The 12,972-nt window shown below is 39.1% G+C and overlaps 6 protein-coding genes across 26 annotated transcripts in view; 3 read left to right on the top strand and 3 right to left on the bottom strand.

Annotated features, from left to right (window-relative positions):
• Nucleotides 1-30: 30 nt before the first annotated feature.
• Nucleotides 31-1,349, bottom strand: LOC116928815 (eukaryotic translation initiation factor 2 subunit 2). Its single transcript, XM_032935940.2, has 4 exons — nucleotides 1,189-1,349; nucleotides 744-1,122; nucleotides 489-690; nucleotides 31-423 (listed from the first exon to the last, which is right to left on the bottom strand). Exons 1-4 carry the CDS (start codon nucleotides 1,204-1,206, stop codon nucleotides 105-107), a joined length of 918 nt encoding a protein of 305 aa, XP_032791831.2. The 5' UTR covers nucleotides 1,207-1,349; the 3' UTR covers nucleotides 31-104.
• Nucleotides 1,350-1,505: 156 nt separating this feature from the next.
• On the top strand, nucleotides 1,506-3,381 carry LOC116928767 (cytoplasmic tRNA 2-thiolation protein 2-B). Of its 2 annotated transcripts, none has more exons than XM_032935868.2 (6): nucleotides 1,506-1,712; nucleotides 1,767-1,841; nucleotides 1,897-2,102; nucleotides 2,173-2,561; nucleotides 2,621-2,749; nucleotides 2,806-3,381. In XM_032935868.2, the coding sequence occupies exons 1-6, from the start codon at nucleotides 1,648-1,650 to the stop codon at nucleotides 3,337-3,339; spliced, it is 1,398 nt and encodes a 465-aa protein (XP_032791759.2). In that variant the 5' UTR covers nucleotides 1,506-1,647; the 3' UTR covers nucleotides 3,340-3,381. The 2 variants fall into 2 exon arrangements, with proteins under 2 accessions (XP_032791759.2, XP_032791768.2); XM_032935877.2 differs by having other exon boundaries at nucleotides 1,508-1,712; nucleotides 1,772-1,841.
• An 81-nt stretch (nucleotides 3,382-3,462) lies between these two features.
• Nucleotides 3,463-6,727, bottom strand: LOC116928748 (leukotriene A-4 hydrolase). The gene is made up of 15 exons (XM_032935848.2): nucleotides 6,514-6,727; nucleotides 6,248-6,363; nucleotides 6,036-6,175; nucleotides 5,834-5,945; nucleotides 5,664-5,732; nucleotides 5,455-5,573; nucleotides 5,276-5,381; nucleotides 5,072-5,212; nucleotides 4,914-5,019; nucleotides 4,682-4,782; nucleotides 4,460-4,604; nucleotides 4,213-4,393; nucleotides 3,905-4,147; nucleotides 3,741-3,845; nucleotides 3,463-3,678 (listed from the first exon to the last, which is right to left on the bottom strand). Exons 1-15 carry the CDS (start codon nucleotides 6,563-6,565, stop codon nucleotides 3,558-3,560), a joined length of 1,857 nt encoding a protein of 618 aa, XP_032791739.2. The 5' UTR covers nucleotides 6,566-6,727; the 3' UTR covers nucleotides 3,463-3,557.
• Nucleotides 6,728-6,863: 136 nt separating this feature from the next.
• On the top strand, nucleotides 6,864-8,679 carry LOC116928806 (protein phosphatase PTC7 homolog). The gene is made up of 5 exons (XM_032935930.2): nucleotides 6,864-7,523; nucleotides 7,584-7,766; nucleotides 7,825-8,023; nucleotides 8,083-8,339; nucleotides 8,394-8,679. Exons 1-5 carry the CDS (start codon nucleotides 7,262-7,264, stop codon nucleotides 8,441-8,443), a joined length of 951 nt encoding a protein of 316 aa, XP_032791821.2. The 5' UTR covers nucleotides 6,864-7,261; the 3' UTR covers nucleotides 8,444-8,679.
• On the bottom strand, nucleotides 8,664-10,600 carry LOC116928759 (protein Peter pan). Its single transcript, XM_045178675.1, has 6 exons — nucleotides 10,443-10,600; nucleotides 9,903-10,382; nucleotides 9,643-9,827; nucleotides 9,320-9,574; nucleotides 9,048-9,259; nucleotides 8,664-8,982 (listed from the first exon to the last, which is right to left on the bottom strand). Exons 1-6 carry the CDS (start codon nucleotides 10,473-10,475, stop codon nucleotides 8,735-8,737), a joined length of 1,413 nt encoding a protein of 470 aa, XP_045034610.1. The 5' UTR covers nucleotides 10,476-10,600; the 3' UTR covers nucleotides 8,664-8,734.
• Nucleotides 10,601-11,552: 952 nt separating this feature from the next.
• The window catches only part of LOC116928664 (collagen alpha chain CG42342), a 46,310-nt gene continuing 44,890 nt past the window's right edge, over nucleotides 11,553-12,972 (top strand). For 19 of the 20 annotated variants that reach the window (XM_045178655.1, XM_045178643.1, XM_045178626.1 and 16 more), the window contains exon 1: nucleotides 11,554-12,400. In XM_045178655.1, the coding sequence (XP_045034590.1) occupies nucleotides 11,974-12,400 (427 nt within the window). In that variant the 5' untranslated portion in view covers nucleotides 11,554-11,973. Of the gene's footprint in view, nucleotides 12,401-12,972 lie in introns of all 20 variants that reach the window. The other variant, XM_045178636.1, reaches the window with a different exon arrangement.

Here is a 12,972-nt window from a genome sequence, read left to right as displayed (position 1 = left end):
CCATTAATTATTAAATAGTAAAAAATTAAATTAAAACGAAAGAAATTTATTTCTCACGTTATGACAGAACACAGCACATATTTTCCTTTTCAAAACGAACCAATTTACGCCGTTTTGGCTCGAATGGCCGCACGTTTTCCGGTCACGGCCTGGAAACCCGACTTAATCGAGGCCACAGAACATCTTGAACCACACGTTTCACACTGTAGGAAGAAGAGACGAGTATCCTTCTGAAGAATTGTGTCGGGCGATCGGCACGTATGACAAGTAACGTATTCTTTCACGTAACGACGTAACACATTTTCCATCTGTTTTTGCTGAAAACGACCTTTGATGATGAGTTGGTTGTTACCATCGACAGATCCACTGGTACCAAGCTCGGCCAGAAGAAAGGCTAATACGTGTTTTGGTTGCCTATGTAACCTGTCAAATCAATGTTATATTACAATAAAAACTAAGCATAATAATAGTTTTTTAAAAGCACGTACATTTTGCAGATTTCGGAGAAATTTGCAAAAGATGTTTTCTTAGTTCCAATTCGGACAACCTGTGGAGGCCTCATTGTAAACTTTTTCTTTTCTCCTGCTACCATTTCTGGATTCTTTTCTCTCATGATGTTGAAAACTCTATTAAGCAACTCATCATATGTGTAGTCTCCATCAGTGGTCCATGCAACACCAGTGCTTTCCTCTGCAGAGAATTTATGGTTAAAAAATCTTCTGCTAAACACAGCATTTTCTCACCTTTTTCATCTTTTTCTTCTTCTACAGCACCAGTGATTTTCTTCTTTTTCTTTTTCTTTAAACTTTTAGAAAAATCAAGATCTAAGTCTTCTTGATCTTCAACTGCCTCTCCATCTTGACCTTCTACTTCAGGTGAGGCTACTTCAAGGTCCTCAATTGGGAAAGCCTTCTTCTTTGACTTCTTCTTCTTCTTGCCAAAGCTCTCCAGATCCAGGTCATCAACTTCTTTTATTTCTTCCTCTTCAGGATTCTCGTTCTCTTTCCCTACTTCCACTTCGGCAGGTTCATTACCAGCTGTTCCGCCGGCTAGAGCTGCATCAAAATCAAATGGAGTCTTCTTTGCTTTTTTCTTCTTCTTCTTCAAAGATGGATCGAAGATCTTGACAAAAACATAAGTATGTTACGATAATTTGAAACAAAAAACAGTGGTAACTAAAAGACTTACTGCTTCTTCTTCAGCCATGGTTGAAAAAATATTAATCCTGCAACACCAGCAATTAACCAAAAATATCACGTTATAAACGTGTCTAGCCGGGATACACCAGCTGATGCAATGGGAGACGAGATGCTATTTAGCTACGGCTTGGGAGTTGCCAAGATTTCATGGAAGGTTAATGCAGGTTAATGCGATGAAAGAACTTTGGTTTTGTCAATTAGTACAAATTCAAATTTTTTATTTTTTAATATTTCAATCAGTCATGAATTAAACATTTTTCATTTAGATTGCTTAGGCAGAAAATAGTTTTTTGGCAAACACAATTTGTCTGAAGCAGACGACATGATATTTTGGAGGGTTCGGTTATTTTCCACGGCTCGTGCAGTGTCCTCATTTTTGCCCGATCTGGTATAATCCTCTGCTACATTTTTGAATTGTTTGACGTTCACATATGTGAAAAAGTTCAACATGTGTTCCATTAATGAAGAAAATTTACTCGCCGATACCATGGTTGCAACTCCAACATTACCTTTGTAAGATAAATATAAGTTCAATGAGGAAAAACAATTTCAACCCCTTCTTATTAGTAAAGATGCTGTATGCCGCAAATGTCGGATTGTAAAGGCCCAGGTTCTTCTTCGTAAAACAGACCCATATTGCCGGTAAGGTAAATTTAATTCCTGGTTTAGCATTTTAATATTGGTGTTCCCACTTCAGGGACTGCTTCATGAAGTATGCTGTCCATAAATTCCGTTCAACCCTTGGAAAAGCTCGTGCACTCCAGCACAACGAACATGTTTTATTAGCATATTCTGGTGGATTGTCTAGTGGGTCTATGATACACCTTATCAAGCAAGGTTTAGAAGCATCAGACTCCAACAAAATGAAATTGGTTATCAAACCCAGTTTGTTGCACATAGATGGTAAGTAAACCTGAAAGAATATCTTAATGAGAGAATTATGAATAATTGTTGAGTTGTATATGTTTTTCAGAAGGTGGAATTTTAAATCTTCCCAAGGAAGAAAGAAAGGCTAGTGCAGATTTTATCCTTGAATATGCTAAAAGAAACTGCCTGGATGTCTACATTTGTAGCCTTGAATACAGCTTGGCGGCAGACATCAGTGGTGTGAAGCTACAGAAGAATTCTTACGAAGTTGAACCTTCGGTTTACGCAAACCAACTTGAGCAACTTTTTGGTTCCGTAAAAAGCCTTACGGCAAAGGAAGATTTGCTCCTACGTTTGAAACAGCGTCTGATTACGCTCTTAGCTACCCATTTAAATTACCCTAAAGTGTTTTTGGGTCCCAATGCTACTAGATTGGCTGGTCAGCTACTATCTGCTGTCGGTCAAGGAAGAGGGGCACAAATTGCTCAAGAAATTGTAAGTAGCTGCTGGTTTTCCATATACCTTTACCCCAAATTAATTTCAACCTGTTACAGGGATTTGCCGATTCACGCACAGGTGTAGTTTTCCTGCGACCCATGCGCGAGTTTGTCGATAAAGAAGTTGCCTATTTAGCAAATTTTTTGGAGGTTGATTCCCTGTGTTTACCAACATTGTCATCAAAGGTAATCTCTTTCCAACCACTCTACAGCAGGGCTCTAAAACGAAGTGCACTATCTAGTTAGGTCCGACTGCCAGTATTGGGCGATTAACCGAAGAGTTTGTAGTTACATTACAAGCAAATTTTCCTGCTACGATATCAACTTTATTTCGTACCAGCGACAAACTCAAATCGAACGTCGGTGTCGATAGGAGTTCTTCCGAGTTTAAAGACGATTCTCGTTGTCTGTTATGCCTCTCAGCCATTGAAGAGTCAACTCTCTGTAGTGCATCTACCGCTCGAAGCATTTCGCAGACTATTTCGCGAAGTGGACCGAGTGGTTTAAACGATCTTGAATCTGAGCCATATAGCACCAACGCTCAACAGCAGTCAGCAGCCTGTAATGCTAACTGTAGTAATCCAGAAAAACAATGCTGCAAAACAATGGATGCCGGAACAATGAAAGATTGGAGTGTTGTTCTTTGTTATGGATGTAGAGTCACAATGGAAGACGTAAAAACGCCTGAACTTGTACCCATAAACCTTCGAGAAGAGCTTCGACTGCGATCCCGTCGCCAAATGATGAGGCAATCAGTAGAGCAGTTTTTGTTGTAGTTATCAGCAACATGTTTTTAATACATTTGGCGTTCTGCTGTACTTTATCACTCGTGCACATTCCTGTAAGTGATTTACATGAAAAATTATACAACATCGGAAAAAAATTGGTTCTACAAGCAATTCCCCGAAGTCTTTTTATTGATTACTATAGTTGTTTTTTTTTTCTCTTTCAAACCATTACTTCAATCGCCATTTAGACTATTGTCGAAGTAAAATCACTGGATTACATGAAGGTCTTTTCCCACTGTGTACGCACACACGTACATCCATTGGTCCTTTACTTTATCATAGGCTTCCAATGCCGACGACCGGGCATCTTCCCAGTTATACAAATCCCTAAAAAATATATTTAAATGTGTACACAAACTTGCAATGCTAAACAAAAATACCAATAATACCTAAAAATCGGTCGGCAATACTTCATTCGTCCTTGTGAAGTTGCAAACTGAACCGCCAAAGGAATCGATTCTTTGTACTGCGCTCTCAGACACAGACGTAACCACCTGCACTCATACGACGACTGTGGAATTTGATCACATTAACACGAAGAGAAAAAGCATACCTAAATTTAATTTCCGCATTTTGGACGCCGTTGAGGCCATAAATTTGTTGCATTTTTTCGATAGTTTGGCATGACAGAGGAGGTCCGAGCAATAATTGGGCCAAGAATTCTTGAATCTGTGAGGGAGACAGTGTCTTTAAATCCTCAGGCGACATAGGGATAGGTTCGGGGCAACCCTTGTTATTCCAATCACTCCACAGCTGACAGAGTTCTTTGCAAGGTACGGCTAAACTGTCATCATAGCTATAAAAACATTTTATTAAGAAAAGAAAAAAAGACGCCCAGATCAACATCATTAATCAAGTTACTTGACAAACGTTGGCGGCATTCCAGGAGAGTGAAACCAAGTTTGCCAATCAACTTTTTCAAGTTTTTCGGCGGCTGCAGTATTTTGGAAGTAATGTTTAAGATACTGAACAAAATCATCCGTTTCGATTGAGCGATATTGGAAATTGGCGATATACGATTTCAGAAAAGGGTCAAACTCGCCTTCAAACATTGAAGTAAATCATTTTATGGCGCTTCGATATTGTGGATGAAGAAAATCAGATTTACCTGGGCCGCCAACTAATTCTTCCAGATACCAGAGAAATGCTTGTCCTTTTTCATAAGGAACCGTTGAGAATGAATCGTCGGGGTCGATACCAGTAAGGTCTGGCATCAAGGACGTCAAAGGGTTCGATGCTCCCATCGATTCAATCTATGAAAAAATCAAGTGTGCCGCAAATCATTTGAAGGAAATTCATTAAACGACAAGAACAAAACACCAAAGCATACCGTATCGGCTAAATATGTTTTTCCGCCAATGGCTGCAAAATGGCGAAAAGGTTCGCCATGAAGACGCCCCACGATTTTCCGCTCAACGAAAACAGTAAAACCTATTTCAAAAATTGGATTTATTATAGCGGGGTGGAAAGTATTGACACCAAGCATAACATGTATGGTACAAGATATTTATCCAGGTTAGCTTTACTTATGTATTAGTATTATGCATAGAGTAAATATTTACCTTCGTTCAACCAAAAGTGTTCGAAGTTGCTATTAGTGACCAAGTTTCCAGTCCAACTATGGGCAATCTCGTGTGCAATGACATCTACAAGCGAACGGTCTCCTGCCTAGACCAAAAACAATCAATAAGGTTTCGCCTTGCAATGAAAGAAAACTAACTATCAAAGTAGGCGTGACAAAAGTCAAACAAGGATTCTCCATGCCTCCAAAGGGAAATGAAGGAGGTAACACGAGCAAATCGTACACTCCCCAGACATATGGTCCGCAAACATCTTCAGCGGCACTCAGCTGAGCCTCAGTCTGCAAAATAATAATAGTTATATTGGTCTATCCATTTTAAAGAATTTACCATTCAGGTCATACTTCCGCAAACTCGTAAGCAGCCTTATCTAGCAAAGCGGGTTCGGACCAAACGTGAGACCGCGGGCCTATCTGACGGGATTCTAAATCTCCAACAACAATGGCCAATCTATCAAAAACGTGATTGATTGAGAAGAGAGAACATAGATGACATATTATCTTATGCTTGGACTTGACCATACAGATATGAGGGGATGAGTACCGGCTGATGAAATTTGTGGATTTTTTTATCGTCATTTTTGACGGGCTCTCCCTGGCGAATGGCGCTCATCAATACAGTTAAGTCATGCGGCGCCGTTATCTTTCAGGAAAAAAAACAACAACAACAAAATATATTTTATTTTACGAAAAAGAAAGGAGGGGGGCGGGGCGGGAGGGAAAAATACTATACTTTGGCTTCGTAGGTAACTTTATTGCTTGGTGTATCTTGACAAGGAACCAACGAGCGGCAATGAATAGCCTATAAAAAAATTAAATTTATGGTTGTTGTCGCTGTTGATTTTTTTATTTATTTATTTATTTTTTGTTTCTTTTCTTTCAGTCTAGAATGCTGTGAATTACCTGGCACTGGCTGAAAAGAAATGGATGTTTTTTCCCCAAAGTTTGTTCTGGGCAGAGCCACTGTAAGGCAGTGGATTTTGGTGAAGTAGTATAATGTACTGATATTTTGGGCCTAAGATGAAGTATCAAATGCTTATTGATTGTTTAAGTATTGACACTCTTGAAGATAAGGCAAATTTAAGGACACAATGTAAATTAATACTTGAAGTTTGGACTGTCTGGGAGATGAATTTCCAGTTTCTCACCAAAAGTTGTGGAGCTTGACGCAAGTTCATACTTTAATGATTGCTTAGTATCAAAGTCCTGTACCATAGATACTGTCAAATCTCTGCTGTCAAGAATCTACATTTAATACTCCAAGCAATTAGATTACATTCTCACTAAAACAACCTTCTAATGAAAACTGTAACTTACCAATACATTTGCTTCAACATTAACTTTCTCAACTGATAGTACAACATGACCTGACAATGTCTTTGCATCAAAACTCACATCCAACACAAGGTCCATGTGGGTTACTTTAACTTCATCTATTAAATATGCCAAGCTCTAGAATTAGTCTACTGTCCAAATTTGCATTATGATCCACAATTGGAGTTAGGTTTTTGGCCTAGGGTAGTATTTACCAATCCCCAAGTGTGATACTAACTATAGTGATATCGAGTTCGATCGGAAATTACCTGGCCTTGAAAATGAGTTTGGATCTCCCGGACTTAATCTTTCAGCTGTCATTTGTGATGAATGACAATACAAATTTGATAGAAAATAGCTTAACCCTCTTGGAAATAGTTTTCGTTGAAGTTTACTTCCAACGCAGTATAACAACACGTTACCTTACGTTACTGACGTTGACTACTGTCATCGCTGCTGAGCGCCGACAATTTACCCTGACCAATAAGGGGGACGGGTAAGAGAAAAGAAAATTAAAGAATACAAAGGCAACGCCATCTGCAAGACAAAACATGGTGGATGATTGACCAATTAAGCCATCTATTGGAGATATAAGCAACTTCTGCAGCTCTGCGTACACAAATATATTCCTTTATCCATTTTCTACAAAAAATATCCAAATCACATGACTATAATGATTTGCCTCTGGGAAATTTAAGCAGTGCAGTAACACTGAAAGAAGGAACAAACACCATATGTAATTATTCGGTTGAAAGTTATTTTCAGAATGTTATTGAAAACGAGTCTGATTTATGCATTCACGTCGTGTTGGTGTTAAATAGTCGTCGTCTGGTTGTTGTGTAAAAGTGTAAAAGAACTTAGTTCAGTGGTCATCGGTAACTTCGATTCGTTCTTTTTGTGCTATTTGTGTTATATCATGCAACAGCGTCCATATTAAAAACAGAAAATACTTCAGAGGTTAAAAAGATACGTTTTAGTTGAGTTATTTTTTACCACGGCAGCTTACTCACCGTAACCATGCATAGTGTTTATGGCCGTTTATTGTCGCGTTCAATAGTCAATGGATTGTATAACTGTTCCTCATCAAGCAGCTCTAGTGGAACCTCCCGTACGGCAGTTGCAAATACTACAAATGAAAATGTGTCCCCCAAGTCCAGACCAAAATTGGTTTCTGCTGTTGCTGGTTTCCCAAAAAGTTTCAAATCTGGCAAAGTCCGAAAAAGCCAAATAGGTGATGATGCTTGGCTTGTAAAAAATGTAGACAGTGCAGATGTTTTAGGTAACTGATACTGTTCTCATTATTTGTTGTTCCTCCAAATATTTGCTCTTGTTCTTTTAGCTGTTGCAGATGGTGTTGGAGGATGGAGAGATTATGGAGTTGATCCAAGTGATTTCTCATTGTCATTGTTGAGGTCAATTGAAAGAATAACCTCAATCAGCAACCCTTGTAATTTTCGAAATCCTGTTGATCTCTTGTCTGCTGCCTTTCATGAATTATTGCATTCTAAACGGCCAATTACAGGTAGGTCTTCATCATCAAAATTAAAGAATCACCAGACTAATATCTACTATTATTGCAGGAAGCAGCACTGCATGTATTCTAATTTTGGAGCATGAATCAAATAATTTATTTACAGTAAATATTGGAGATTCTGGATTTTTGGTGGTTAGAAAAGGCCAGGTGGTTCATAAATCTGAAGAACAGCAACATTATTTCAATACTCCCTTTCAGTTGGCCTTACCTCCTCCAGGACATCATGGCTCTGCCTTGAGTGATAGGTAATTAGAAACCAATTAACTTTTGTAATAAAACTAGTCTAGTATTTGTTTTATTGCAGTCCACAGTCTGCTAGCCAAAGTCAATTTGCTGTGCAAGATGGTGATGTTATTCTACTGGCGACTGATGGGGTCTTTGACAATGTTCCACAACCAGTACTTGTAGCCGAACTTAGCAAGCTTGGTGGAGTAAGAGATCAGTTGTGTGTTCAACAAACGGCGAACAGTATTGCGTTGATGGCGAGAAATTTGTCCTTCGACGGGAGATACATGTCGCCGTTTGCCCAGAGAGCTCGAGATTATGGAATTCGAGCTGTTGGTAATACGAACAAAACTTATTGCACTAGGAAAAAGTGTTAATTTTTTCTTCTAGGTGGAAAACCTGATGATATAACGGTCCTTCTAGCAACGGTCGCAATTTGAAATAAATAAAGCTGCGTTTACAGTTCTGTAGTCTGAAGTGTTAGTGTGGATTAGTTTGTATGTCGCTATGTCCGTAAACATTCAGAAGTGAAACCAGTCGTGATTTCAGAGTGATTTTAGAATTAGAGATTGAATGCTCACTGGTCTGTAAATAAGTAGTTTCAAACACGTTAGAGAATTGCTATCGAAATCGGAAGCGAATACCGAATGTAATACAAAACGCAATTAAAACTGTGTGTATTAATGCATTTAAATTCTTTCGGATTGCGTCTTGGGACTTGAACGTGAAAATTACCGTTTCCGCTGTACTTTTGAAGCGCCTTTAAAACCGATTTTACTATTCGGTTTTCCAGTTGATTTTGGAGATCGTCCAGATTTGAAATTTTTTCGCCGAGAATCACCCGGATCTTTGGCCGATCTTTTCTCACCAGATTTGCCTTTACTGTTTTTCTCCATTTTCTTTTTCTCGATTTTAGCCCTCTTAGCTGCTGGCCCAGACAGAGACGACTTGGCACTTTTGGCGCGTGCAGTGAACAGATCTAAGGCAAATTTTAAATTTAAATCTTTTCAGTTCTGGCTTCAAACCCTTTGCAGTATTCCATACCTTTCTCCGGTTCCTGTCCGACTTCACTTCGATAATATTCCGCGTCGTCATCTTCTGCAGCCTCTTCCTCGTTTTCAGCAAACTTTCCGAGAGCTTCTTTGTCTTGTTTCCGCTTCATACCTTCCATAGACTTTTCCCTGTGTTTCTCTTTTACTTCTTCTTTCTTTTTTCTTTGTGCTTCCTGGATTTTACGCACTTTCTCTTCGTTTTTCCTAAAATTCAAAGCAAAAGTTAGGGGACATCTTACGGATAAGTGTGATCATATGCCATACCGTCTTGTTTCTCTACGTTGCCGAATTATTTTCTTTTCTTCCTCAGTCTTCTGGATGAACTGGTGGTAAAGAACTTCACCATCAAGTATACCTTCTTCGATTTTTATCAGTTCCATACGAATTCTTGGACCCAGTTCAATCATACGTACAGCCGATTTTGCACCAGCTTTGGAGCCTCTACCAGCTAAGTTTTGCGGTAGAGTCACATTACTTACAGGATCGTCTTCAGCTTCGCTCTCTGAAAATTGGCCGGATCTAACAAGTAAAATATGACAAATTGTTATCGCAACTTCAAAAACAGTATTCGAAAAAATTGACTGTACTTTTCAATGAACTCGGAAATGTCGTTCAATTTTCCCAGGTTAGGTACATTACTTGAAACAAGCTTTTTGATAGCTTTGGAAACACCAACAGGCACCGCCTTGATAGAATAATGACGAAATTCCACGCTTCCATCCTCAGGATAATAATGTAATAGAACACAACGACGAATTGTGTTCAATTTCACCTATAAAGCATGGGCAAAATATAAGTAATAATTTTTTAAATATTTCCCTATAGAAATAATCTTAATCTTACACACCTTAGCCACATTGATTGAGGGAAACATATTTTGGAACATGGATGTCATCAATTTTAATTTAAGTTCTTCACCAGCAAAGTTGTTCAAAACAACTAGTGGGTGAGTCAGATATTGTTTGTCATACGTGTTCTGTCGTTTTTGAATTGAAACAACATCTTTGGATAAGCTATACTCCAAAATTTTGAAGGTTAATGTTGGACCATGGGGAAGACGACAGATTCGAAGGAAGGGGCTCAGTTCAGAACGTGAAAACATGACCAAGTGAGTGACGTGAAGTGGGCCAGCAATTGCCACGAAATCCTTAATGGAATTCTTTTCTGTTGCTTTGAGGCTAGATGCTGTATTAGGCTCCATCACTCGTCGGAAATCCTTCATCAATGTTTCGATGTATTTTCCGACATTTCCACGGAAAACAACAATAGAGTGAGGTGCCCGTTTAATTTCTTCTGGCTCGTCCCAGTTTTTCTTGGGCTTATTTTTCTAGAAAATGGAATTTCCTCTTGTAAGTTTGTCAAGTGAAGTACACAAGATTGAATTTACCCTCTTTTTATGTTTTTGTTTTTTAGGTGGCATCCTTTTCAGCTAAGTAATAAGCTTCAATCGTAATGAAGTTGAAGACCAACACGTCTTTTCCGACAGCCACAAGTAATGAATGCTTGATGAATAGACCACGAGGGAAGGAAGCAGACGATTCCAATTTCTGAATTTTTTAAAATGAAACTCGATAGATAACATGTAGCTTGTAGCATGGTGGTTACAATTTTTACCGCACGGCGATTGTTTTTCGCCTAGTGGAAAGGATTTGAACTTCTGTTAAGGTAGAAAATTTTCAGTCACCAGATGGCATTGTAAAAGTTCGATCGCCTATTGTAGGTTGCTATTCCATCAACGCTGTAGAATGAATGAAAAAGTTTGCAAATGTTCTCAAAATTATCCTCATAGCTGAGTCTGACTACTTTGAAGAAGTTTTTCACTATTCATTTTACTAATACACTAACAAATTCTAATACCTACAGCGTAATAAATTTTGGTAAGGCCATTTGGCTGTCTTACAATTTTGAATCATGAGGTCAAAAACCCTAATCTTGTTAAAAATTTATTGGTAACTGTTGACTAATAAGCCAACAGCGCAAAGTTATTGCTACACGTTAACCGTTTCATGGTGTATGTGCATTATCCCTAGAACAAGCCAAGAAAGGGTTGCAGCGTATAATCGGTATGGATAAAATAAGAACGTTACCGCAACAGAAATTTAATCAATCAGACAGTTTTGAATCTAAAAAGATATATATATTTAATAAAATGTTTACAGAGCAATCAAATTACTCATATCAAAGTTTATACATCAAATACTATTTACTTATTTTCGTGTTTCATACTGCGCAAAGTGCTGACCTGTGTTCTTATTAAGCACGGAACCAAGATGGTCTGCTAAAAAAAATTGGTCATTGCGGTAAATATCACTGGGGTACGATTGTTTTTGTTTTCTCTCAAAGTTTCACTAAGGACATTTTATTTTCCATTTATTTGCTTTTTTCACAGCGCTTTAGAAGCAGCTAGCGAGAAGATGAGGTAGAAAGGGGGAGGAGCCGTTAGTGGTGTAGAAACGAGCACTGGGGGACCGTTAAGGTCTGTATGTCTGAGCTTCTCCATGCTCCGTCAGTAGTTTGCCCACTGCCTTCGTGATTGGATGTGTCTAGTGCGTTGTTAGTGAAAAAAAAATATATATATATATATCTATAATATTTCTCCAACAGCAGATAAATAGCATTGCCGTGTTTCGTGTGTTGCATTCTCGGGACGTTGTGGGGAAAGAAAAAGAAAGCGAAGGAAAAAGATTTTTGTGTGCGTGCGTCTTTGAATTTTGCGACAAGTATTTATTCAATTTCCTAGCGCATGTTCAGCTGCAAAGAGTGGGATCGATAGTGAAACTATCATGTCAATTTCAATTGATTGATGCGAATGCGATTGGCATTGGGATATTAATCACTGCGTTAATCAAGATCGATCCGATTGAACAATTGCGGAAGCGTTCAGCGCCAACTAGGCCACACAAATCAAAGGCGAGAAAATGACGGACCACGACCCAACCGGCCGGTCGGATGAGAAGAAACCATCCACCTTGTTAACGTCATCAGATTGCTATTGCGGAGTCGGAAATTCGTTACCGTCAGGTCAGCTGGACAGCAAAAATCACCTGGTTTGGCGACGGTACTGTGCGCTGGCGCTCGTCTTGTCCGCTCTGAGCGTTCTCTTGTGCGCGGTGACTTGGTCTCAAAACGCGTCAGCTCATCGGCGTCTTTTGCTAGTCGAACAACGACTAAAGACCTCGCTGACGATCGACGACCCGCAGCTCGACGCTAAATTGCAGGCCTTGCTGGACAGCAAACTGATGCTCTTACCCGCCAGCGCTGATGCTGGTAGCGGTAGCAGTCAGGCTCGCAGCCGCATCGCAAGACAAGTCGCTTCAACACCGGCAGAATGCCTCTGCCCGCCAGGTAATTCTTCATCACCCTCTCTCTCTCTCTACTACCTTTGGATACTATACGTCTCTTCCTCTCATTTCTTTTACACCTTCGTTTTTTTTTGTTTTTTTTTTCTTTAAACAACCGCCACTTTTCTCTCTTCAACAAAACACTTTAAAATAAATATTTCAGATAATGCGTTAAAAAAAAAATTACAAAGATTCTTCTCTTCCTTTTGCGCTACTATGTGGTGCTATTATATCTGCCCCCCTCCTATCCGTGTCTCCCCCCCTATACCCTACACTTCTATCGTCATCGACTCTTACCCTGTGATTAAAGTCTAAAAAAGAAAATGCGATAATGCATATAGAAGGACAATGTATTTAACGTTTACTATGTATATACATCTCTCTACCGTTTCACCCTCTTTATACCCAGTGCCGGTCCGTTTACCGGATTATTACAGCTTACCAGTGGTGTTTCTTTTTACCCTTTATTCCGTGTAAAGTCTGTTACGACACAGCCGATTTGAATCCTTTCGAGAGAGAGAAAAAAAGGGAAAGAAAAGAACACGAGTGCTGTGTATAAATAAAAAATGGAGGGAG

Source organism: Daphnia magna, linkage group LG1 (assembly GCF_020631705.1).
Source record: "Daphnia magna isolate NIES linkage group LG1, ASM2063170v1.1, whole genome shotgun sequence".
Taxonomy (NCBI): Eukaryota; Metazoa; Arthropoda; class Branchiopoda; order Diplostraca; family Daphniidae; genus Daphnia; species Daphnia magna.
This window is presented reverse-complemented; position numbering and strand designations above follow the sequence as displayed.